Raw genomic sequence first — 24,005 nt, 5'->3', positions numbered from 1 at the left:
CGCTTCTTATAATTTGCGCGCACTGGGGCACCCCGCCACGCGCGACGACTCGGCGAAGCTGCCGCGCAGGAAATGAAGCAGCAAAATTGGCGCAGTAAAAATGGAGCAGTAAATTTGGCACACCACAAACGGCACATCAAAAATTACCCATCAAAATTGCCGCTTCACCTTTTACCGTTCGCCACCGTTGACGTGATTTTCCCGCGCACGCGGTGGGGCTGATTCTCCCTGGCCCTCCAATACCCCATTCTCACGAACACGGAGCTCAGTTACGGCAAACGCTTTGTTAACCCACATGGGGGTGTACCCTGCGCGAGCTTTCAACGCCGCGTTCCCCCCCTTGTGCTAGACACCTGTGATTTAAAAAGTGAAGTCACTCCCCTACCTCCACATAGCGCACACTGTGACGTACCACCTCTTTTACCATGTTGCATGGGGAGACTAGGAGCTACACCGTGGGAGACACTACCCCGCTCGTTGGGTCATAGCACTTGCGGTGGACAGTGAGACCTCTTTTTTTTTTTTTTTTTTTACCCCTTTTGGTAAAATCAATTTGAAATGTTATACGAGGAACATACACAGTTGAACATGCAGGGGTAGCCATACACCTTTTTTGGATGGGCATAATACCCCCCCTTGTGAGCCTCCACATGGGTCCCTTCTCCTTTCTCGAGTATCACCTTTCAGCCCTATTATAACATAACATAACATACAGTCGTAAAGTGGAAAAAAAAATATGCATCCTCCTAGGACAGTTGACTTATTTACAGTTTCGCTTCATCCCCATTTGGGAAAATAGGAGTCACCATTATGGGGGGGGAGCTATTTATTTATTTTTTCCTTTTTACTCCCCCTCCCCTGACGTGCGACACGATCAACATTTTTGCCATCCCAAAGGGGGTCCCTTTTTATATATAATTAATCGACAGGTGGGTGAGTAAAAATGCGTTCATATGGAGTTCACCTCGTGGCTCTTTTTTTTTTTTTTTCCCCATCTTGGGGTTACAAAGAAAAAAGTAGCTACGTTGTTTTATATGCGCTGCTGGCATGGGGGATACATATGTACAATGACAGGCACAGGTAGGTGAAGAATTAATTGGGAAGTGGCATTTCTCCCATGCTGTGAAGGTTGCCTACCCATGCCGTGCAGTGACCCGTTTTTCCATACCGACGTGCGACTCGACAAGTGCAAGTCACACTGAGAGGTTTAAAAAAAAAAAAAAAAAAAAACACAGCCGTTGCTTAGTCACCCCGCAAAAGCGTACAAACATTTCCTGCGCATTTTCTTCCAACTGGTAACTGCGGAAAAGCGCTATACGGGCGTAAAAAAATACATCTCAACAGGGTAACCTCTTTCAACGCAACAGAGTGAGAAACTCGCTTCCCACTTGACAGATTATCTTTCGATCAGCGCATTCGTTTCTGACCAGCCAGGTTGTTAACGTTACTGCTATATATATACGCATGTACTTGAGCGCATATACACGTTGCAGGGGTTCAGCCCTCGCCAGATGAGCAAATAATTGCAAAAATTGCGAACGTATGCTTATTGGGCTAATTCCCCTTGGGCGCTTCCCCCTCCCCTCCAACTCAATCGCCGCTACGCTTTAAGAGACCCAATTTGGGAAAAAAAACAAAAAAATAAAACACTCAAGTACGTACCTACGCACCCCCTACGTATTTGCTTCACCACCACCACCCAAGATGAGCGTCAACCGTTACAACTTCAAAGCGCTGAGCTCCCTTTTGAAGGACAAAACGCCACAGCACTTTGACATCCTGCCGCATACGAGCATCAAGTGCATAGTGCATCCCTCTGTGATATTCACAATTCTGGATGCCTACCTGAGAAGGGATGAAGACCAAACGCATGTCATTGGAACCCTCATGGGGTCCGTCATCGACGCGAACCTCATCGAAATTTCGGACTGCTTCGTCGATAAGCATTCGCTTAATGAAGGAGTAAGGCTGCGCGTGGCTCGTCCCAGGGGGAGAGAAAACCCGTTTTGTTTTTTCCCCCCTTTTGTTTATGTACCACTGTGTTGAGGAGAAGTGTCTGTTTGGTTTGGCACCCCGATGGTGCCCCCCGATGGGCAGGCCAAGCGTGTACTTCCCCATGGATAACACTCGCCATCCCCCACCTCTTCCCCGCAGGGATTCCTCCAAATCATTAAGGACCACCACGAAACGATGTACGAGCTGAAGCAGAAGATTCGCCCCAGAGACCAGGTAGTCGGTTGGTTCTGCTCCGGTTCCGAGTTATCCGAGCTCTCCTGCGCTGTTCATGGCTGGTTTAAAGAGCACAACTCCATTTCGAAGTTTTACCCTCACTCTCCTCTAAACGAACCGATACACCTGCTAGTGGACGCCGCACTAGAAAGTGGCTTCCTTAACATCAAGGCCTACGTACAACTACCCATCACGCTGGTAAAGGAATACTTTGTTCACTTTCACGAAATTCAAACGGAGTTACTCCCCAGCAATGTGGAAAGAGCAGAGGTGTTACAGTACCAGGAGAAAGGCCTACCAGGCAAGGACAAAGACAGTCATATGCATGGCAACAAAAATAGTGTCCCTCCAAATGATATGAATGAAATGTCTTTAAAAAAATTACTAATTATGTTAAAGCAGTGCAAATCGTATGTACAGGATGTTATTGACAAAAAGAAGAAGGGGAACCTGGACGTTGGCAGATACCTACATAAGGTCTTCTCCAATGATTCCTTTTCAACTTTGGAAAAATTTGACTCCATTAATGAGAGCATCTTGCAAGACAACTTGATGATTTCGTACCTGTCGAATCTCGCTCATTTGCAGTTCCTCATAGCTGAGAAGTTAAACGCGTCGTCACTGCAGTGAGGTGATAGCGGCGGTGATGCAGGCGAGGGAGGGGGAAAAAAAAGAAAAGGAAAGAAAGAGTGGCTTGCTGATTGGGTTATTCACCCTCTTTTGCGGCCACACACTTTCTATTCACGACAGTGCGCATCTGCATGTTCCTCCCCGAACAAATGTGCGTATGCATTTTTTCCAAATTAGAACGCAAATTAAATGTTGTTAAATTTTAAAACATTTTTAAAGTAATTAGTTATTTTTTTTTTTCCATTTTGGCTAGCTAGCCAGGTAGCTAATTAGCTAACTAGCTATTTTTTTTTTTTTTTTTTTTTTTCACACGATTTTTAGCCCTCCTTTACGTTTATCCTTTTACAACTTTGTTTATGATTTCGAGCTGAACTTTTTAACGAGTGAGAAGTTATCTCATTAAAAAAAAAGTAAAATTGGTCCCTTTGGTGGTGCAGCGCAGGGTGAATGAGGGCCGAGAAGGGGCTGGCATTTTATACACCCTGGGGGAGGGTATCCACTGAAATGGTTAATTCGTTTCTCCAGGCCCCTTTTCCGCAGCTGTGTTCGGCGGAACCATCGCAGATTCGCTTTGTGAACAACGCTTAGGGTGAAGGAGCTCGTTTATTGGGATGGTCCTCCGCATCAACTTTGTCCACCGTGGCAGTGCGTATTCATCAAATGTTTCGATGGGGCAAACGTAGGATGACGTCTCAGGTGTGTGGTGGATGCCGCTGAAACACGCAGCCATGTTAGTGCTGCCCGCAGCGCACTTTCACCCCTCTTTTGTAGAAAGATCGGCGTAACGTAACTGCCTCAGCTTAGTAGGGAGAACTGGACAGCCCTTAAACGGTTTGGCTATTCACAGCGTGCGAGCCATTTTACGGAGGAATACCCAAATGGGGATTTTCCTTTTATACAATTTGTTGACTTCCATTTTGTGAAAATCGGATGGGGTTCATTTTTTTTTTTTGTTTTTCTTCCATGTGGCCAAATGGCTGATGCGTGGCGGCAAGGTGTAGTTAATGGGTGCACACGTTCTCCTACTTTCGGTGCTGGGCCGACCGAATGGGCGCTGCAGCCATACGTGCTATTTTATGAGAATAACACGCACCGCAACTGGCTCCATCGCCGCCATACCGACAGCGCCCCTTTACGGACCCGAGTACGACCAGCAAATGGGAAGAAAGCCACACGTTGAGCATACGACCAAGTCGGCATGCGTGACTTTTTTTCTTTTTTTTTTTTTCCACACGAGGCAGGAAATAACCATGGCGAGGAAGTAATCCCAATAATTAGCTACTCGTTCGCACAAAATGCAATAGCAGGATCATCTCAACGAAGAGGAAAAAAAAAAAAGAAAAATACGCAGAAATGAAAATATATAATGCATTTATTCATCTTTTATGAAGTTCTTATCCTTTCCGTGTTCTTCCAATGCATATATAACTACAAATTTGTAAAAAATTGCTATTACTCGGAAAAAAGTAAGTGGAAAAAAATGACATCATATATTTTTGTTTTTCTCCCACCAAAATTGATACACACATGTGTGCTTCTGCACATGCGCAGAGGTGTACTCCCATTTGGCTGCTTCACCTCATCTCCGCCCCTTCCCACTACCACCACCGATGTGTAGTCCCCTTCGACAAAAATGGAAAAGACGTAGGCATGCCTGTCGGGGTGCACAAGTCGAAAGAGGTAACTCTCTCCGCTTCGTTAAAATGGTTCACCATCACAGGGGCAGTGCATAGCGTGGAGGCCCCCCCGGTGCGGCTCTCCCCAGTGAGCATATCCGCTTGCCAGTCTGCACACCGCCACTACTCCGACTGAAGTTTACACTCACAGAAAACGCTCCCCCTCAGGTGCGGAACAAACGAAACTCCCAACTGAACATGGTGAAGAAGTTTATCAACGCCAGGGACCCCAACGACCCTCAGGAGTACCTCAAGGACATTCCGTATAAGGATGAGTTAGACCGAGTAAGCGACGAAAAAAAGGAAGAAATAAATAAAAAAAAAATAATAATAAAATAAAGCAAAATAACGAAAAGGGGGTAGTCTGGCTGGCAACATGATTACCCCCTTACAGAGACGTGCGCAAGTTGTACCCCCCCGGCTGCACACGGGTATTCACTCATGCCTGTCCGCTTGCCGCTTACCGCCTACCGCCATACCGCCCCCCCCGCGCAGATACAAATACGAGGGAAGAAAATCGAAATGAGGTCCATATTCTCGCCCAACGGGAAGCTAATCCCAGCCACGCTAATCGAAATAATGCCGAACGTGATTTACCGCTTTCTCGATTTTGGCAAAGTGGGGATAGCCTATGGAAAGCCGCTGGAAGAAAGCAGGTGGATACTTAAACCAGAAATTGGGCAGATTGCCAAGGTTGGCTGTAATTATAAAAATACGTGCAGCTTAACTTTAACTCCGCCGCAGAATTTTGTGCTGGGGCAAATTATAGATGTCTCCTATTTGTATAATTATAAATATGTGAATGTTCGCGGGCTGTCCAAGGGGAAGGGTTTCTGCGGGGTCATCAAGAGATGGGGATTTCGCAGGTAATCAAAAAAAGGAAAAGAAAAGGGGAAAAAAAAAGAGGGAAAAAATAAGAGAGAGAGTGCCAACTGGGTAATTGTAATGGGGGCATTATCCAATTACGCGTGACACTGTGCGGTTGCTCTGCTGACCCGTTTGCCAAAGAGTTCTTAGCTCGTTCGCGTGTTCACGCTCATTGGGAGTGAGAACCATGGGAGAGACACCTCATGGGGGCAGTGCGTAAACCCATTTGCGTGTGCGCATAGCACCCGTGGTGTAGTGCACTTCCCAGAGGTGATTCAACGGCGCGCTGGTGCCAACGAGGTGGCCCCAGGAAGGACGACTTAAAATGGATGATGCCATTCCGAGCGGTACTCAGAATGGTCGCTCCACATTTTATGCGAACGATGCTACGCACGAATAATTAGGGGGTTAAAAAGGCAAATAGTTTTTCTTTGCTAAAACAAACGACCCGTTGAACAGTACGAAAAAGGGGAAATAAAAAAAGGGAAATAAAAGGGAAAAAAAGAAAAAAAAAGAAAAAAAAAGAGAGCAAAACACACACACACGTACGCGCAGACATGCATAAATAAGGGGGAGAGCTAGACTCACCTTCGATGGACATAAAACGACAAATTTATGTATAGCCATTTCACGTTGAGACAAATGAGTAAAAAATTTGATGGCAGGGGAGTTGGCGCCCCTCTCAGTTGAGCGTGTCTCTATACATACGCTTTTTGCTGGTACATTCTCTCATTGTGGCCCCTCGTTCCACCTGCAGAGGCCCCATGACGCACGGAAGTTCCCATCACCGTAAGCCTGGCTCCATAGGGGCATCCACACACATCGGACGAGTGCTCAAGGGGAAGAAAATGCCTGGCAAGCACGGGAACAAATACAACACGATGATCAATTTGAAGCTGTTAGGATTAAATTTGGAGCGAAACGAAATTCTGGTCAGTGGCTGCATCCCCGGAAACAGAAACTCCTATGTGACTGTCACCGCCACGAGGGAAAACAGGGTGGACAAATATAAGTACATACTTGATTTGCTATATGAGCAGGAGAAAAATGCACAATAAAAAGGGAAGCCTCAATTTTGGGTGTTGCATGAGAATGGGTGAGGAGAGGGGTTCTCCGTTCGCCATCTTTTTGTTTTTATTTTTCGCGTGTAGTGGTGGTGATGTTACTGCTATGGTCTGGAGGTACTGATGGGGGGGTCTTTTCTCGGCGAGGTTACAGCTCCTCGGTCTATTCCGCGACGTCACCTGAAATGGGGGAAAAGTAGGGGCAGTAATAGGAGCACACAAATGGGGATGCCTTTTCGTGAGCGAGTGCGCTGTACACCAACGCAACACATGCAAGGGCGCGTTTTTTTTCACGTTGCGCGTAGTTGGGTCGGCGAAGGGGTGGAAAGGCCTCGCCGGGGGGATAAACGTGGTTTGCGTTCTGCAGTAACTAGGCAGGAGGCACATGCCGCTTTTAACAAAGATGAGGGAGACAAGCATTCGGATGCGCTCTGCCATGTATCTTCTAATTATGTAATTTCCCTCCCCCTCATAATGTTGTTTTTTTTTTTTTTTTTGTTTAACTGTATATACGCTCCACATTGGGGGATTACCCTTTTTTCACATTTTTCGCATTTTTTTTTTTTTTTTTTTTCTTTCAAATTAACACTTCACGTGGATCACTTCTGCGTCACTGCAAATGCAGCTAATTTGAATGGCCACGTTTGGCTTGCCAATGCCCCCCCAAAATACGAAACGGGAATATATAAACACGACTGGTGTGCCATTTGGTGGAGATTCCACACCCCGGTGAACCTCCCTTCCAACGCTTCGCAAACGCAATCGCAAACGTAAACTCTTATTTTTTCATTTCGGCATACCTTTGTAGGTGTGTTCTAGGATCCTTTCTACGTTGACCCATGGGTGGTACTGAAATACGTAGTCGGTGATGTCGTTTCCGGCTTGTTCTGCAAGGATGTCTTCTCCTGCGAGGGTAAAGGGGGAGGGGCAAAAATGATAGGCAGAGGAAGTGATCGCAGGGGTGTGCAAAAGCAACAGTAGAACAGCCTGTGCTACGCTGCTTCCTCACTCATTTGTGCGCGTCCACTCTTCTCTCCACTCTGCTGAGCTTACCTCCTGGGTGGTACAACAAGTAGTATGTAATTTCGTAGATCTTATTTTTGTAAATGACCCAAGCATCCTTACTCGTGTTGTGTTTTGCCACCTGAACAATTTAAGGTCGAGTGAAAAAAAAAAAATGTAAAGCGACAGCGGCATGGGTAAAAGGAGCGCTTCACAAAGCGGTGCCACAGCACCCATGAGGCATGCGCATAGATGTTTTCATAATTTTTTTTTTTCTCCATTTTGCGTTTCCAACTAGCCAAAAAGAAAAAAAAAAAAAAAAAAAAAAAAAAAAGCTAGTCGTGCGTTTGTACATATGCTATAAATGTACATACCTCTTCCCTGGTGAAGGTCTTTATGGCCTTTTCATCTCCCTCGACTTGTTCTTCTTCATTTTTAAATCCCTCCGATAGATTTGCGAATAGCATTTGGTTTGCGCCTGTAGAGATGGGCAGTCACGAATGGTCATTTTTGGGCGTGTTGAAAAAGGGGGGCAACATATACCATTTGGGAACACAGCTGGGGGTTAAGAAGAGCGTGGCCACGAGACGTAGCTGCAAGAGCATCGAGTTGCCTCGCTGCAGAGCACCCGAGCGAGGGACTCACCCTGAACATTTTTCCTTAAGGAACATGGCGACTCCTCTGTGCATTTCTCCACGTTTATTGGCTTCAGCGTGTTGTCTGCGTCCGTAGTACCCTGTTTCGCACGGAAAGGAAAAAAAAAAGGCAAATATCAAAGGGCAAGTGAAAACATAAGCGAAGGCGCAAACAACGGCGTTATCAACCGCGAGAGTAACCGCGAAAACCACTACGCTTGAGCGCGCATGCGCCAGACACTACAACCGCGGTGGCCAGGCCACTAACAACACATGTGCTGCACGAGTGCACTTTGCCACCAACGCGGAAAAGCATCCACATACGCATGTATGTACTTATGTATGCACGTATGTATGCGTGGGATTACTTGCATGTGGGCACCGGATAAGAAAAGAGCTATCGTCAAGAGGAGGAATTTGAAATGAGAGGCGCTATTTCTCTTATGCATTTTGTTGTGCTATTTAAATTTGGAAAAAAAAAAAAAGGCTTCAAAAAAATCTGGGTCGAGTAAATATACACGCCGTTATTTCAGTGGCTGTGTTTCTGTTTCGTTATTTTTGCAATTTTGCAATTTTGTGGGTTTGCGGTTTGCAATTTTGTGTTTTTTTTATTTTTTTTTGTCAACCTGAGGACACAGAAAAGTGAAGCGTGTAGCAAATATGTATATACGCAGGGGAGTTTTCACAAAAAAAAAAAATATTATTTTTATATATAGTGGAATATATATGCGAAAATACCTTTTTGCGGTCTTAAAATGACTGCGGTTTGAAGAGACTTCGCGAAAAAAAAAAAAATTTTAATTCGTTCAGGTATAAAATTGAGTAGCTCCTTTGAGTGAATTTGATAAAGTTTCTTTGTTTAAGAATTTGTTTTAATTGTTTTTAATTATTTTTAATTATTTTTAATTATCTTAATTATTTTTTTTTATTTTTGTTATTTTTTTTTTGCTTCGTTTTATGTCGCCATTTCGTCATTTTTTAAAAATGTTAATTCTTTAGCCTTTTGCGATTTACAGCTTTTGGGGATTGATCCTCCCCTAGTTTGGCTACATTTTAGAAGCCATGGCTGAGCTGGATGCATCCTATGGCCAACACTATATGCCCATTGAGCTACTCTACTAATCGCTTACCTCTGCTACTTTGCGTCCGCGTCGTTCTCTTTCCTCCATGGCGTTTTCTCCTTTGTTGGCGTTCATCTGCAGCTAGCCATTTCAGGTTTATGCCTCACATGGCATATCACAGCGATGAGTGAATTCACCCCGGCATGCAGTTCAGAACAAAGAGAACCAAAGTGACACCTATGCGTGAAAGCTTTCTTTTTTCTTTTTATTTTCGCTTTGCTGTGGTGGTATAATGCAGGTGCTCCCTTGACCCCTGTGCCGAAATAATAACTCAAAGGAGGAAGCCATTCCGAAAATAAATAACTTTATTTGGGTGGCTATTATTTTAAAAAAAATTTTTAAGTCGTCTTCCCCTGTTGGTGAGTATGTTAGTGAATACGTTAGTGAAGTATCTACCTGGACAGTCGATTCAACGATCTGTTCAGCTTATCTTTCGAGGCAGCCTTTTGCATTCCTATATGCCATTCTATGGCCTCCCTATTTTCTTTTTTTTTTTCTTTTTTTAGTAGTGCATCACATTTGGCATGTTTAAAAAAAAAAAAATCAATTTTGTATGTTCAAATTTATTAGAGAGATTCGTGCATGTGGGTTAGAATTGTACTCTTATGGGGGCATGCGCTATTCGGGGGTTGTTCAAACTGGTGTAACTGGCGCGACCGGGGAGAAAAGCCCCACCACTACCACTGCCACCATCCCGTCGTACATGCTTCATTATTCGCTGCAAGGTGATATATGCTTGCGTCATTTCTTATACATGTGAGTAACCTAAACATATTTGTTAACAGTTCGCACCTTCTGCTCAAAGGAAAGAAAATTATGCCTCCAAATTAGCTGCCCCATTTCAGTGAAAGTCGTCTTCAAACCGTCACATCGGTTACAAGGCAGGTTGGCACAGCTGTTGTGTTATCCCAGACGAGCGCCCTTAGCGACGATATGTTTTACTGCCTGGTTTATGCCCCCTTGTGGGAAGTAGACCTCCTCATAAAAATGGTATAGAAATGAAAAAGAAAGGGGGAGTTCGAAATGGTAATCGCTGTGACGGCTCGATGGTTCCTCCTTTTTTTTTTTTTTTTAGCAATGTGAAAAAATGTGGTTAACCATTTGGAGTGGTAATTTTTTTTTTTTTTCCCGTGCGGCTTATCAATTCCCTTTCGTTGCCCCCCAAATGGTTAAAAGAAATGGCAATACGATGGACGGAAAAATAACAAATGGGTAGCCGCCGAATGTATGCGCGAGCAAGTGCAGGAGTTCCAAATGGTGTGCGGCGTGCCGCGTGCGGCGAATGACAGATGATGACCCACTTTCTGCTTACAACACCTGTGCCTTTTAACGTAGGGCAAAAGAGTGCCGCGCACATGTGCACCCCCATGTGAGTACGCGTTGGTGATGTGCCCACCGTAGTGCATATACACCTATCGGCGGAAGTTGCCTTGCCTTTGCAGGAGCTTTCGAACGAGGCACAAATGGGGGATGCCACGTGGTAACTGCGAAATGGGTTACCCCCCTTCCAAAGGTGTTCCCTTAAAGCGCGCAAGGTTAGGTAGCCGTCCAAGGGGCTCCCCCCCGGGTGTGTGCGCATATACAATTTCGTCATTTCTTTAACCCGCCTGTTCATTTCTACCCCTTTTTTACCACCCGACCACGTCACCCAGGGGAACCTTCGCGGTGCACTCCAGCTGCCTCTGTACGGATGGCAAATGTAGAAACGGCTGTCACACGCCAACGTGGAACATTTGTACAGAGGGATTGTACGGGGGCAAACCCTAAGCGAATGGGTGAGAATAGACAGCAGGGAAAATATACAGGGGGGGTCCTCTTTTCCTTCCTTCCCCCTTTCTATACAATGGAAGCACATTTTGATGCTGAAATGATGCCACAAAAATTGACATTCCTGTCGCTTTTCGCCTTCCCCCCTGCTGAGTCACTGCCTATTCATTTTGTGTATCAAGTACGTGTGACGTTGCGCGTGTCCACATGCATGCATGGGAGTGAAGGGACAACGGTGGAAAATGCCATTCGGAGTAGAAACGAAGGGGGACATTCACAACAGAAACGACTGCGCCTTTGGGGTACTTCGGGGAGTGAAAGAAATTGCCAGAAGGAATTCACAAAAAAAAAAAAAAAAAAAAAAAACGACAAGGACAATTTGCTATCAACTTATCAGCACAACGGTGGAAGGAATTACGCGTATGTACACATCCCACGGCGCGCGCGAAACGCACATGTGGCATGTTTACGTGTACGTTTAAGGGTATTTTTACTCGTATTTTTACGCGTATGTTGGCGCGCGGTTCACGCGATGCATGCGTACAATCGTGCGTCCGTAGGCAAGGGGCAATAGTGCCAACCGGGGGGAAAGAGGCAGTGCTGCAAATGTGCTGGAAATTGCGCCAAGCGCAGTGCTAAAAAAGTGCCAAAATGGCGCAAATGAAAGGCGCAAAAAAACGGCGTAAAAAGTGGCATAAATGTGGCGTAAATGTGGCGTAAATGTGGCGTAAAAAGTGACGTAAAGAGTGGCGCAAAAAATGACGCGAAGCAAACGATTAACACTTACACATTCCTTTTTTTTTTTCCCTGTTTCTTTGCCACATTTGTTTCACTTTTTTTTTTTTTTTTTTTTTTTCCTCTGCCCATTTTGTGTGTACAATAATATATACCACCACGCGGGAATTCATTTTTTTTTTTTTTTTGAAATCTAAAAAAATATAGCAAAAGAAGGGGACTTCCTCACTCCGCGTGATTCAAATTAGGTTAACGAAGGATGCATGTGTGAAATATACACATACACGCAAGTACTCACCTAAGTACTCACGCATGTACTAACGAATGTACCCACGCACGTACACACACATGTACAAACAATGTACACACACTGATAAGGATAAAGCAAAGGAAGTTTTTTTCGGCGTACGTTTACCGTGTCATTTTATTTCCCACCCCGCCTGCACTTCCTTGCGTGTCCAACGCGTCCACCTTTTTTTTTTTTTTTTGCGTATTTTCCGCACCGCCCATTTTTTGTGTATTTTGACCACTGCCTCCGTTGAGTTTCCATTGTCCTGTCGTTTCCACTTGGCCTCGCGTAGCCCCCTCCACCTTACGCGCGTGACATTGCTCCCCTTTATGGTAAGTCATTTCTCTTCGCGTGTGAAGCGGCGTGTATGTAGCTGCGTATTTGTAGCCGCTCACATGTAACCGCTCACTTGCAGCCGCGAGTTTGCCCCTCCTTGTGCGCTCCCCCACACTTATAGCACCCCCTCCGCAGCCTCCCCCCGAAGTCGCCAACTATGAATTTTTGTAAAACGGTGTTCAATGTTTTTTTTGTCTTGTTGTTTATAAGCAGTTACGAAATTAAATGTCAGCTGCGATTCGCCTCTCTGGGGGACTGGGGAAAAGAGTCCAAGTCCCAATTGCTGAATGCCAAGTATTTCAAGCAGTACATAAAGAATGAGCGGGTGACCTTTATAGTGAGTCCTGGTTCGAATTTCCTAGATGGGGTGAAAGGTTTGGATGACCCCTCGTGGAAGAGTCTCTACGAAGATGTATACGCAGAAGAAACTGGAGACATGTACATGCCCTTCTTCACCGTGTTGGGGACTCGCGATTGGGCAGGCAACTACAATTCAGAGTTGTTAAAAGGTCAGGGCATGTATCTTAACAAAGATGGACAGACTAGCATAGAAAAGGACATAGATAAGACCCCCTACCCTAAGTGGATCATGCCAAATTATTGGTACCATTATTTCACCCACTTTACTGTGTCTAGTGGACCCTCTATTGTGAAGACAGGCCATAAGGACATGGCTGCTGCGTTCATTTTTATAGACACTTGGATACTGTCTTCAAATTTCCCCTACAAGAAAATACACCAAAGGGCGTGGTCAGATTTAAAGGCACAATTAAATGTCGCCAAGAAAATTGCAGATTACATCATTGTTGTGGGAGACCAACCTATTTACTCCTCCGGATCCTCTAGAGGAAATTCGTACCTTGCTTACTACCTATTACCATTACTGAAGGACGCTCAAGTGGATTTGTATATATCGGGGCATGACCATAACATGGAGGTTTTAGAAGATAGCGAAATTGCTCACATAACCTGTGGGTCCGGTACCCTCTCGGGTGCAAAAGGCACCATGAAAAATGGCAAGTCCCTATTCTACAGCAATGACATTGGATTTTGTATTCACGAGCTGAGCAGTAATGGCATCATCACAAAATTTGTAAGTGGGAAAAGTGGCGACGTTATTTATACGCATAAATTAAATTTGAAGGGGAAGAAATCTCTAGATAAGGTAAACTCGCTGCAGTACTTTGCATCACTCCCAAAGGTGCAACACGTTGATATTCCTGCCAGCGGACCTATGGGGAATAAAGATTCCTTCGTAAGAATTGTCGGCACCATCGGTATCCTCATAGGATCTGTAATTGTTTTTATAGGTGCATCTTCTTTTTTATCCAAAAATATCAAGTGACTCTCTTTTTCTACCTCTGCGATTTAGTGTATTTCGTTTTCTCCTTTTTTTGAAACACTTTTTTGTGAATGCATAAACCTGCGTGTGTACCTCTGTACCCGTTGACAACCTGTTCCTCATGCGGATGCGACTCAAGGGCTAGCTGCGTGCAGTAAGCTGTTCACCAGGGTGGTGTAGCGGTATAGCGGTATAGCGGTGGAGTGGTGGAGCGGTGGAGTGGCATCGCGGTGGAGTGGTATCGCGGTGGAGTGGTATCGCGGTGGAACCCCTCTTTCGGGTGGGCCCTTCAAATGGGGAAAACGAGCCAAGCACCTGCGTTGGCTATACCCCCCTCGCGTCTAAGGCACAACGTGTCTTTTAGGGATTCGCTTTTTTAAGAAGTGTGCTGGGGGGGCCACTCTCCTGTGCAGCCTTCACTTACTAAGCGGCTAGTGTTGCCCCCCGCGCGATACACTTCCTACTCTTTTGTGGGGGCTAAGATTGCCTCCCTTTTGGCGAAAAATGGACCTGATTTGGTGAGCGGGTCAGTAGGGGGTACGCGGGAAAGGCAACACAGTGCAGTCCACCCGTTAGCAAGACTTCCTCATAATTTTTCATCGATGTGTCGAATTGCTCCACCGGTTAGTAGGCCCATCTGCCCAAATGGTCTACGCGATCGCTCTATTAGCGGCGTTGTGGGGAAGCATTACACATCAGATAAGTAAAAAAATGTATTAATACTACATATGAGGAGTGGGTGGCCTAAATCGGGTCATCCCTTTTAATACCACCATGTGAAGGCGGCCAAGGTGGGACACCCGCCCATCGCCTTGTCTCACCACCCAAATGGAGCAAAAAACACCTCATAAGATGTTCCCATCCTGGTTGGTCTTTCCCCCAATGGGAGTCTCTTCCCAATTGAGTTTTCCTTTCGCTCATTTGGGAAACTCACCAGGTTGATGAAGTTGCACAGCTAGAAGGATACTCATTTGGCACCTCCCCTTAATGAAGCGTCGCCGGTTTAGCGCCCTTTAAAGGGAGTAAATAAAACGCAGTTCATATTGGGTCCACTTGAGCTACGACAAGGACATCACCAATCTGGGCAAATCAGGTTGACCCGTTGCGCATCACCAGGAGAAGATGCCAACGCAAAACGGGGCAACTTCCAATAACACAGCGACCTTTTGAAGAGGAGCCTCTCCACGTCCGCCTCCCCTTTAACAGGCTTTACACATGGGAAGCATCACCTTAGCGGGGGGTTCCAGCCATGCACTGGTGTGTGCCCTTTTAGGGGCACATAGAACCGTTTACGCTTCCTAGCGTGTGCATCCGCGTGGGGGGTTAACGATGCCGTTTTTTTCGCGATAAATGTATTTATTTTCTTCTTTCTTCTTTCTTTTTTTTCGCCCGAGGGAGCGCCTCCACCCCGGGGCGGCAATCGCTAATACCCCCAGGGCAAACGCCGCTTTGTAGAATACACTACGTTTTGAGATACACTATTTACTAAGTTCATTTTTTTTTTTTTGCAAAGGTATATGCAAAGTTATGTGCTAAGCAATGTGCTAGGCGGTGTGCTTGGCGGTGTGCTAGGCGGTGTGCTAGGCGGTGTGCTAAGCGGTGTACTAGGAGGTGTACTCGCTGTACTCGCTGTACGAGGCGGTGCGCTGCACGGTGTACACAATGGCTCAGTTGCACTACTATGAGGGGGGACTCCTCGCAGCACAGGGTGGCACTTCTCCGCTCGGGAGTGTAAATCGTGTAATTCGCTTCTTATCCGTGGTGAAAAGGGAGATGCAGATAAAGCGGGAGAAGGAGAGGACGATACAGAGGGAGGAGAGGGAGAAGGAGAGAACGATGCAGAAGACGCAGGAGAAACTGGGAAGGGAAAAAAAATTGGGGCGTGCGTGCGACCCCCGGATGGCCGCTCATCCGCCCTGGGATGTGCATACGTATGAAGAGAATTCCTCTACACAAATTACACAGCTGCACAGGGGCACCACCCCCCCTTTTATTTCTATGGCAAAAGTTACAACTCGTCGCTCTCGACGTCTTCGTCTGCACTTGGGGGGGGAGAATTGGCGCCTGGCTGGCCGTACAACTTGACGATGATGGGCTGGCAAACTGCCTCCACATCCTTCAACTTCTGCTTTAGCGCTTCCGCATCAGCATTGGAGTTATTGCTCAGCCAATTCTCCGCATCCTTCACGGCATTCAAAATGGCATTCTTATCATCCTTTTCAATTTTGTCTGCCAATTTGTCCTTATCCTCCACAGTGGCTTTCATATTCTGTAGGTAGTTATCTAAGTTATTTTTCGCTTCGACTTTTTCCCTAAGATTCTTATCCTCATCTGCAAATTTTTCTGCATCGTTAATCATTTTCTCGATTTGTTCCTTGGAGAGTCTTCCCTTATCGTTCGTAATGGTAATACCTTTGCTCTTTCCTGTTCCTTTGTCTTCCGCTTCTACGTGGAGAATGCCATTCTTATCCACAGTAAAGGTGACTTCTATTTTGGGTACTCCTCTCTGTGCTGGTGGGATTCCTGTGAGTTCAAATTTTCCCAAAAGGTGATTATCCTTTGTTAATGCTCTTTCTCCTTCGAACACTTGAATGAGGACAGCTGGTTGGTTATCTTGGTAGGTGGAAAAGGTCTGAGACTTCTTCGTTGGGATGACTGTGTTTCTTTTAATAAGTTGCGTCATGATACCTCCAACGGTTTCTATTCCTAACGTGAGTGGAGTCACATCTAGTAGAACGACATCTTGTAATTCTTCTCCCAAAATGATTCCAGCTTGGATGGCAGCACCGTATGCTACAGCTTCATCTGGGTTTATACCTCTATTTGGTTCCTTTCCATTAAAGAATTCTTTTATAATTTGTTGAATTTTTGGGATACGAGTAGATCCTCCTACGAGAACAATCTCATCAATTTTGCTCTTCTCATATTTTGCGTCATCTAGTACCTTCTTTACGGGTTCTAAAGTTTCTCTAAATAAGTCATCATTTAATTCTTCAAATTTGGCTCTCGTCAATGTTTCAGAGAAGCTGTGTCCTTCTACAATATCTTCAATTTCGATCTGCGTAGAGTGAACTACAGATAAATTTCTCTTCGCAATTTCCACTTCCTTTCGCAACTTTTGAATGGCTCTCTTATCTGAACGGAGATCTATGTTTGTCTTTTTCTTAAAAATTTTGATAAAGTAATCCATCACCCTTTGGTCGAAGTCCTCTCCTCCCAAGTGGGTATTTCCTGCAGTTGCGTAAACCTCAAACACACCATTGTCGATGACTAGGATTGACACATCGAAGGTTCCTCCTCCTAAATCGTACACCAAAATGCTCGTCTCTTCCTTCTTATCCAAACCGTACGCCAAAGCTGCTGCGGTTGGCTCGTTTATAATACGCACGATGTTCAACCCAGCAATCGTTCCTGCATCTTTTGTTGCTTGTCTCTGCGCATCATTGAAATACGCTGGCACAGTTACCACTGCGTTCTTAACTGGCTTTCCCAAAAAGGATTGAGCTATTTCTTTCATTTTCTCTAAAACCATGGCACTGATTTGTTCTGGGGCAAACGTCGTCTTCTTGTCCTTGATCTGTACTCTTATATTTGGCTTTCCTTCTTGGTTCACAATTTCGTATGGCAAAAGGGTCCTATCTCTCACCACTTCCTGGTCGTCAAATTTTCTTCCTATCAATCGTTTCACATCGAATACTGTCTGCGTGGGGTGTAGGGTGGCTTCCAATTTGGCTGCCTCACCCACCTTCCTTTCTCCATCCACGAAGGATACATACGAGGGGGTGATACGGTTTCCCAGCTCGTTGTTCAAAATTTCCACTCTGCCATTTTTGAAAACTCCAACGCAGCTGTATGTTGTGCCTAAGTCGATTCCGATCACGGGGCCTTCAACTGGGGGGGGAGAAGTGGAGTGGAGGAGAAGTGGAGTGGAGGAGAAGTGACGTGGAAGAGAAGTATATTGGGGGTGTTGGTACGTGTGGGGGGGAGTAACGCATGTGGTGCATAGCCAATCCGTGAGTAGTACCCACGATGCGAAGCAACACACAAGAGGGTGAAACTCAGTTGGGGGGGAAAAACCCTCTTTCGAATTTTTTTCTCCCCTTCTGCCAAATCGCACAAAATTTAAATGGCAGAACGGTACAAAAATCGGCGGTGCCAACGCGGAAGGGTTCTTCCTCCCGCCCCCTCATTTTAGGAGATGCATCATCTGTGCTGCACGTTTCACTCGCGTTTGCTTCGAGCCGGGGGATGAACTGCCCTGCTCCCCCGGCAAACGCATGCATACGCTTCAATCGTAAGAACGTACTAACGCACGCACTGGCGCACTCATGAACGAACTCAGTACTTACTGTTGGAGTCTATGCCCCTAATACAATTTAACAGGGAGAGCGCAAGGAGAAAAATAAACGGCCTCGTATTCCTCATCTTGACTACTTTTGCATGAACAAATGGGGGCGCAAACAGGCTAAGTGCGCGCGAAGGTAAACAGGGATACGTAAGCACGGATGAATGATCGTACGTGTACGTACGTATAGTATGCACGTATGTATCTTCGTACGTATGCACGACGAGTAGGTTAAAAAAGGGGATGTGTTCTGACTCAAACGAACAACGCGTGAAAGATTCAAAATCATTCAAAATGTGGAAAAAAAAAAAAAAAAAAAAAAAGAATAATAATGAGAAAAAGAAAAAGAATAACGCTCTTGAAAAATGCTCGCGAAAGCCGAAATGGTTTTTAATTTTGTACATGCGTGTTGCGTATGTACGTATGTGCTACGTATGTATACAATACATGTACCAACCTTGCTCGTGATTTATGCGCATACGCGTTATTTTGTTTTTTTTCTTTTTAAGGTGAGTTTCACAGCACTTTCCTCGCAATGGCGCGATGCATGCTTGCAATGCAGTTTGCGCTTCGCCCCTTCATACACGCACGTATGTATTATGTATTATGTAAGTATGCAGCGCTGCACGTTTGTTTGTGCCGTTTTGCGTTATTTTTTTGTTTTATTGCGTTTAACCCCCAAGCATGGGAAGGTGCGCAACTTTTGCTTCCTCTTGCTGAACTGAACACATATATGGCAGTGCCAAGTGGCGAACAGAGCGAGGTGGCAAAAATGCGTATTATGTGCGTATGTACTATATGTATATATATAAATATGCACGTATTTTTATTGCTTGCTGTTTATTCCTTCCCCTTGCATTTGCACTTGTTTTTGTTTTTTTTTTTTACGATTTTTTTACAAAATTAAGCGCCAACTTTGACCTGTGCGTGCGCTAACCCGATCGGCGGAGATCACGACCGAGCTTTTTTCCCCTCCCACGCGGGTGTTTATTTTGGGTGCCAATTGGGGGGGAGGAATGACAAAAGCGCTCGAGGATAATCACAAATGGAGCGTTTAGCGATGGATCAGCTACTGGTGGGACATTTGGCGTGCTAAGAATGAATGCCAAATGGCGACTTGTGATGCAAGCTTATGCAATACATTTGACGTTCTTCGTACGGGGAAGAAAAAAAAAAATACAGCACATTTTTTTGCCCTTTTCAATATTTTTTACTGCGAGTGAGAATTGCCTCCGGTTGCGTTTGCGCTATCGTGCGGGCCTTCGGAATGACCATTTGGCTCCACGTATTTTCCTCAAGAGATTATTCTTTTTATTTTTTTTTTTTTTTGTGCGAACTTCGGGGTGGCGTCGTCCTTCTGGCAGCTCGCGCACCTTCGCCATGTGAGGGACGGCCAAATCGGCGCAACGCATTGCTCACACACGCGGCAGTGCGAGGGAACAAACATGCATACGTACGTATACATATAATGCGCATTATACATATGCATATATACGTGTTATGCATATTTTTCATCACCGTGTGCGTGCCCACTTTCACCCCCAACTTTGACCACGCGGGTCTGGGGGCACCTGCAAAACGGCACGGACGTGTGTGCGAAAATTGTTCATTCTGGGAAAGGTGAAAAAAGGAAATGCGGAAAAATATCTCGAAAAAGCCACACACGTCGAAAAAAAAAAAAAAAAAAAAAAAAAAACAGCCAAAAAAACAGCCAAAAAAACAGCGAAAAAAGTAGCGAACAAACCAACGAACAAACCAACGAAAGATTTGAACGAACAAACTTACCACACATAACACACACCGAATGGAGGTCCCCTCTCTTGAAAAAGCAAACGTTGCGAGAAGTAGCGTGGCCAAATTTGGTTAACCCCACCAAATTGCGTATGCTTCATTTGTGAGTCTCCGGAGGGTCAACCAGGCATTCACGCACACGTCCTTGAGTGGCTCCGCCTCGTGGTCTGGCCGATTAGCTGGCCGGCGGACCGACCGACTGACCAGTTTTACACACAAGCCGATGAAAAGAAAAAAAATGCAAGTCGCGCCCCTCAGGATGATCAGTTTTTACCTCCGTTTAAAATGCTCAACCAATTTGTAAAAATGGCTCGCTGTGCTGGTTATTTTACTTTATTTTATTTTATTTCCTCCCCGCATGGTCTAATCGAGTCAATATAACAAAGTGGGAGGCGGAAAATTTGGCACATTTCGTATGCACACCCTTAAATGCTGCACCCCTCCGCTACAGCGCAACGGGGAAATAGTAAAATTAGTTCGCGGCATTTTCGCACACACATATGTACATAAGCTTCGCGGAATTGCAAAGGTGATACCATCGTAATGGCCCCACTCGTCAGCCCGAATGAGTTAACCGTTTTGGGAGTTCCTCCATGGGGGAAACACAAAATAGTGAAACACAATAAGCACGTCACGGTGTATCGTTGTTAAGCGGTTACACAGCTTAGTACATCCCAACGATGTGCGCTGCCCACCGCAGGAGTGAAAAAAAAGGAAAGGAGGGCATCCCCCCCTTCGAAAGGTAAAAGCGGGACGGGGTGATGCGGCCCGAATGGGTATACGACACGTTTAGCAAACATTGGGAGTGAACAAACGAGGTAGTGGGGGAGGCTCACAAAGGATGTACCCCCAAAGGTGTAACGAAAAAATGGAAAAATCACCCAGTGCACCGGTCGCATGACGCAGTGGTCATATGCCATAGGGAGAGAGGCACACAAATTGTTAGCTTGGTCAACCAAAGTAGTGCTCAGCTTATCCTTTTTTTTTTTCCCTTCTTCTTTTTTGAAGCTTCCCACTGGGGGGTAATGCCCCTGCCCTCTCACGAACTCAACTCGATGATCAAATACTGGTGAAATAAGTTCCTTGTGCGTTTTCCCAAATGGTCGCGTCCATCCCTGTGCAGCCGATTCTTCTCATTAATCTTTTTTATGTCAATTTCGTTATCGCTACAGTTGTAGGTGGAGTTGGAGGAAACTTCTACGTCGTCCAAGAGGGTTGCAAAATGGTCTCCCTGCTGTTCGGTGTTCTCCCCTTTTCCACCATTAGGGTAGACGGTTGTGTCGTTCCCAGTTGGTACCTCTCGAAAGGGATCCCCCGCTGGAAGCACCCCTTTCGGCTTCAACTTGGCACAGTTAGCCTTAACATCAAAGAAGTTTACCTGGCCGAATAATTCTGCGTCCCGAAAAAGGTAATGATGTTTGTAGTCCTTCAACAGCGTTTTATAAATGTGCAGATAAAAATTGTCACTTATTTGATTCTCATCAATGTAGATGAGGTTATAGCAATTGTACCTCAGCAGAGAGGACGGCTCCTCTGTAACCTTGATGAAGTACTTTACGTGACTGCACAACATGATGATGTTCTTACAAAGGCTCAGCTCACATGGAGAGATGAAGCAGCTATCCGGCACAATAATGGAGAAGTTCCTATTTTTAAAATAATATTCTAGCGTGTATAAAATATCGACGGTGTTATTCGTTCTGCTCATGAGACTCAGAAGGAAGAATGCCAGTAGTATTCTCCTAAAGTCGCATTGGAGATATTTCCCTAACAATTTGTAGAGAGTAGATAAGATCACCTTAAAGCCCAGACTGCCATTATGTACCTGCCGATTGAATGAAAAAACGTCTCTCGTGATGTCTTTAATGATTTGCTTTACATCTGGGTAGAAATTTTTATTCTTCATGCTTCTCCAGATTTTTAAAAAAAAATGTTTATTTTTCAGCAGATATTGCTTGTACAGGTAGAATGATTTTTCCTCGGACAACTTTTGCACCTCATCGTTGTCCGTCTCGAAGGTGACTTCAATGCATTTCATTATTTGCCGGACGACCTCTTCGTCGTGGCTCCTCCTTAACAATTTGAGCAAAAAGATAAAATGGTTAACAATATCAATTTGCGTTTTCTCTACGTTAATTTCTGTCTTCCGGAACTCATTTTTGGTGTTAAAAATGGTGTAGTGGTGGTTCATTTTTTCGTCGAACAGCTTTTGGTTGACGCTCCCACTGGGGAACGCCGCCCTCTGCGTCGGCACCGAAGGGTCCTCCCCCTCGCTCTCCCCTCCGTACTCCTCTTCTATTGCGCGCAGGTCGGCCAGCAGCTTGTCCGCGTTCATTTTTAGCGGCGCAAGGGGCGAAGTGGGGCAAACGAGTCAATCGGGGGAGCACTCACATGCGCGCCAACATGCGAGCATACCCATCTACTTCGTACCCGTGCTGGTAAAAGGGAACAGTGGGAACGCCTGCAGGTGAGCCGCTCACCCGGGGCCGATTCGCTCGCCGCTGGGCTGACGCCGCGATTGGCTTATGTGGAACGAATTGAAGGGGTGCCCCACGTGCGTGTATGAGCTTCTCCCTCTTCGGGGGGAGTAGCGGCGTGTTGACAAAAAAAAAACGAGTCACTTGGAGGCGCGCCAATGAGGATGCGTCGCAAAATTGGCAGTTTGCTCGCCCCAAGAGGGTCACACGCGCGAAAGGAAGCGCGCCGCGCGAAGAGGCCTCAAATGTTAGCACTTCACGTGGAGCACCCCAAATGGCGTAATTTTTTTACGCGTTCGAGATTGTTGCCCCCTTTTTGATACAACTCCGCGAAGTGCTGACCGCATTAGATTGCCACTTTCCTGCTTGCTCACTTACGTGCGGCTGGCTTTCCTGCATGCCGACGCGGAGGGGAAAGCGAAGGCACTTCTCTCACCCATGAGGGGGGTGCCCAGATAGGGACGCCTCTTTTTCTTCATCCGAAACGTCGACGATTTTTTCTTGAATATCATCACAGTCATACTCAATGGCCTCAGCGTACGTGTCAAAGAGAGAGTACTCCGAGTAGATGGAGCTGAAGCGAAAGCCATTAGCCCCATCGATGATTTTGAGCAACTTAAGCACACTATATTTGTCTTGTATATCTAAAAGGGCAAAATTAATCATATTGTAATCTTCCACCGTTTCGCAAATGTACTCATTTAGCTTCAAAAATTTGTTAGAAAATTTCTTGTAGTTTTTCCTGACATTTTTTATCCTCCCAGAGTTTATGTCATTTCGTATGGCTTGTTTGATGGCGCTCTGGGCACAGCTGCTTCGGTCATTTAAGGAGCCGCTTGGTGAATCGTCTCCCATATTTACACCCTCCGAGCCGGACGATGACTCATTCTGGTAGCGCGCGTACAACATGAGTTGCTCCAAGTTCTGCGCTTCTACGTAGTAACTCAGAGGGAAATTTAAGTCATCCCTAAAATATTTTAACAAGTCAATTTTGGAGAATACATTCACATGGGGTAACTCCAAGTGAATCTGACTACATAGGGATAGCAGTAGTGCACTAACGTATTTATAGTTATCGGAGCATAGAGTGCTATCTACTATATGAACTGAAGTTAGTCTGCAATTCATTTTAGTCATTTTCTCCACAATTTTTCTCAACGCGTCGTTATGTGTATACAGCTCCACTTGCCCAGGGGTGTCTATAAGTAGGTAGTGGTCCTTGTGTTCTTTTAGTTTTTCCTCAAGCCAGTCAAAATTTATTAGCAAATACTCCATGCAGTATATGAGAGTGCCATTTGGCCCTAAGCCCAAATCGCAGAAGACCTTTTTTATATCTACAAGGTCGCTGATGTTGACGTCTGCTTTGTACACGTCATTCTCCACAAAGGGGTCCAAATTGATGAGCACTAGCTTCCGGTTTATCTGCCTCAGTATGTGCTCCACCCCCGCCACGTACGTGGACTTCCCGGAGCCGGGCGGCCCGATGACCAGCTGCCCGAACCACATGGGGGAAGTTAAGCGGTACAGCGGTGGAGTGGCAGTGCGGCTTCCTCTCAGTAGTCACCCCCCTTCTTTACATGCATCGGCGTGTAGGAGCCCTTATGACACCATTACTCTCACTGCTGCACCGCCGGGCGCACATGCAGGAGATGAACTGAACTGTACACGGGGCAGCCACCCTTTTATTTTAATTGCCTTT

The 24,005-nt window shown here is 45.6% G+C and overlaps 7 protein-coding genes across 7 annotated transcripts, besides 13 other annotated features; 3 read left to right on the top strand and 4 right to left on the bottom strand.

Moving 5' to 3' along the window:
• Positions 1-1,704: 1,704 nt before the first annotated feature.
• On the top strand, positions 1,705-2,859 carry PVX_099335 (eukaryotic translation initiation factor 3 subunit 5, putative; the record flags this gene model as incomplete). The annotated part of the gene is made up of 2 exons (XM_001614666.1): positions 1,705-1,962; positions 2,155-2,859. 2 exons carry the CDS (start codon positions 1,705-1,707, stop codon positions 2,857-2,859), a joined length of 963 nt encoding a protein of 320 aa, XP_001614716.1.
• A 1,284-nt stretch (positions 2,860-4,143) lies between these two features.
• On the top strand, positions 4,144-6,460 carry PVX_099330 (50S ribosomal protein L3, putative; the record flags this gene model as incomplete). Its single annotated transcript, XM_001614665.1, has 5 exons — positions 4,144-4,325; positions 4,478-4,539; positions 4,704-4,820; positions 5,031-5,401; positions 6,160-6,460. The coding sequence occupies exons 1-5, from the start codon at positions 4,226-4,228 to the stop codon at positions 6,458-6,460; spliced, it is 951 nt and encodes a 316-aa protein (XP_001614715.1). The 5' UTR covers positions 4,144-4,225.
• Positions 5,600-5,619: a microsatellite.
• Positions 5,799-5,821: a microsatellite.
• Positions 5,822-5,853: a microsatellite.
• PVX_099325 (cytochrome b5-like Heme/Steroid binding domain containing protein) lies at positions 6,025-8,741 on the bottom strand. The gene is made up of 6 exons (XM_001614664.1): positions 8,472-8,741; positions 8,114-8,204; positions 7,843-7,946; positions 7,520-7,610; positions 7,267-7,371; positions 6,025-6,646 (listed from the first exon to the last, which is right to left on the bottom strand). Exons 1-6 carry the CDS (start codon positions 8,550-8,552, stop codon positions 6,630-6,632), a joined length of 489 nt encoding a protein of 162 aa, XP_001614714.1. The 5' UTR covers positions 8,553-8,741; the 3' UTR covers positions 6,025-6,629.
• Positions 8,387-8,425: a microsatellite.
• A 1,174-nt stretch (positions 8,742-9,915) lies between the features above and the next one.
• Positions 9,916-9,968: a microsatellite.
• An 810-nt stretch (positions 9,969-10,778) lies between these two features.
• Positions 10,779-10,819: a microsatellite.
• Positions 10,820-11,358: 539 nt separating this feature from the next.
• Positions 11,359-11,388: a microsatellite.
• A 544-nt stretch (positions 11,389-11,932) lies between these two features.
• On the top strand, positions 11,933-13,696 carry PVX_099320 (acid phosphatase, putative; the record flags this gene model as incomplete). The annotated part of the gene is made up of 2 exons (XM_001614663.1): positions 11,933-12,347; positions 12,487-13,696. Exon 2 carries the CDS (start codon positions 12,509-12,511, stop codon positions 13,694-13,696), a length of 1,188 nt encoding a protein of 395 aa, XP_001614713.1. The 5' UTR covers positions 11,933-12,347; positions 12,487-12,508.
• A 1,504-nt stretch (positions 13,697-15,200) lies between these two features.
• On the bottom strand, positions 15,201-18,329 carry PVX_099315 (78 kDa glucose-regulated protein precursor (GRP 78), putative). The gene is made up of 2 exons (XM_001614662.1): positions 18,043-18,329; positions 15,201-17,584 (listed from the first exon to the last, which is right to left on the bottom strand). The coding sequence occupies exons 1-2, from the start codon at positions 18,116-18,118 to the stop codon at positions 15,702-15,704; spliced, it is 1,959 nt and encodes a 652-aa protein (XP_001614712.1). The 5' UTR covers positions 18,119-18,329; the 3' UTR covers positions 15,201-15,701.
• Positions 17,761-17,798: a microsatellite.
• Positions 18,043-18,064: a microsatellite.
• Positions 18,330-18,347: 18 nt separating the features above from the next.
• Positions 18,348-18,378: a microsatellite.
• Positions 18,379-19,025: 647 nt separating this feature from the next.
• Positions 19,026-19,050: a microsatellite.
• A 1,432-nt stretch (positions 19,051-20,482) lies between these two features.
• Positions 20,483-20,555: a microsatellite.
• Positions 20,556-20,868: 313 nt separating this feature from the next.
• Positions 20,869-22,164, bottom strand: PVX_099310 (hypothetical protein, conserved; the record flags this gene model as incomplete). Its single annotated transcript, XM_001614661.1, has 1 exon — positions 20,869-22,164. The coding sequence occupies one exon, from the start codon at positions 22,162-22,164 to the stop codon at positions 20,869-20,871; it is 1,296 nt and encodes a 431-aa protein (XP_001614711.1).
• Positions 22,165-22,220: 56 nt separating this feature from the next.
• Positions 22,221-22,332: a microsatellite.
• Positions 22,333-22,738: 406 nt separating this feature from the next.
• PVX_099305 (hypothetical protein, conserved) lies at positions 22,739-23,812 on the bottom strand (the record flags this gene model as incomplete). The annotated part of the gene is made up of 1 exon (XM_001614660.1): positions 22,739-23,812. One exon carries the CDS (start codon positions 23,810-23,812, stop codon positions 22,739-22,741), a length of 1,074 nt encoding a protein of 357 aa, XP_001614710.1.
• Between the last annotated feature and the right edge of the window lie 193 nt (positions 23,813-24,005).

The sequence above is a fragment of the Plasmodium vivax genome, chromosome 7 (genome assembly GCF_000002415.2).
Source record: "Plasmodium vivax chromosome 7, whole genome shotgun sequence".
Taxonomy (NCBI): Eukaryota; Apicomplexa; class Aconoidasida; order Haemosporida; family Plasmodiidae; genus Plasmodium; species Plasmodium vivax.
The sequence above is the reverse complement of the archived record's forward strand: the minus strand, read 5'-3'. Positions and strand labels throughout refer to the sequence as shown.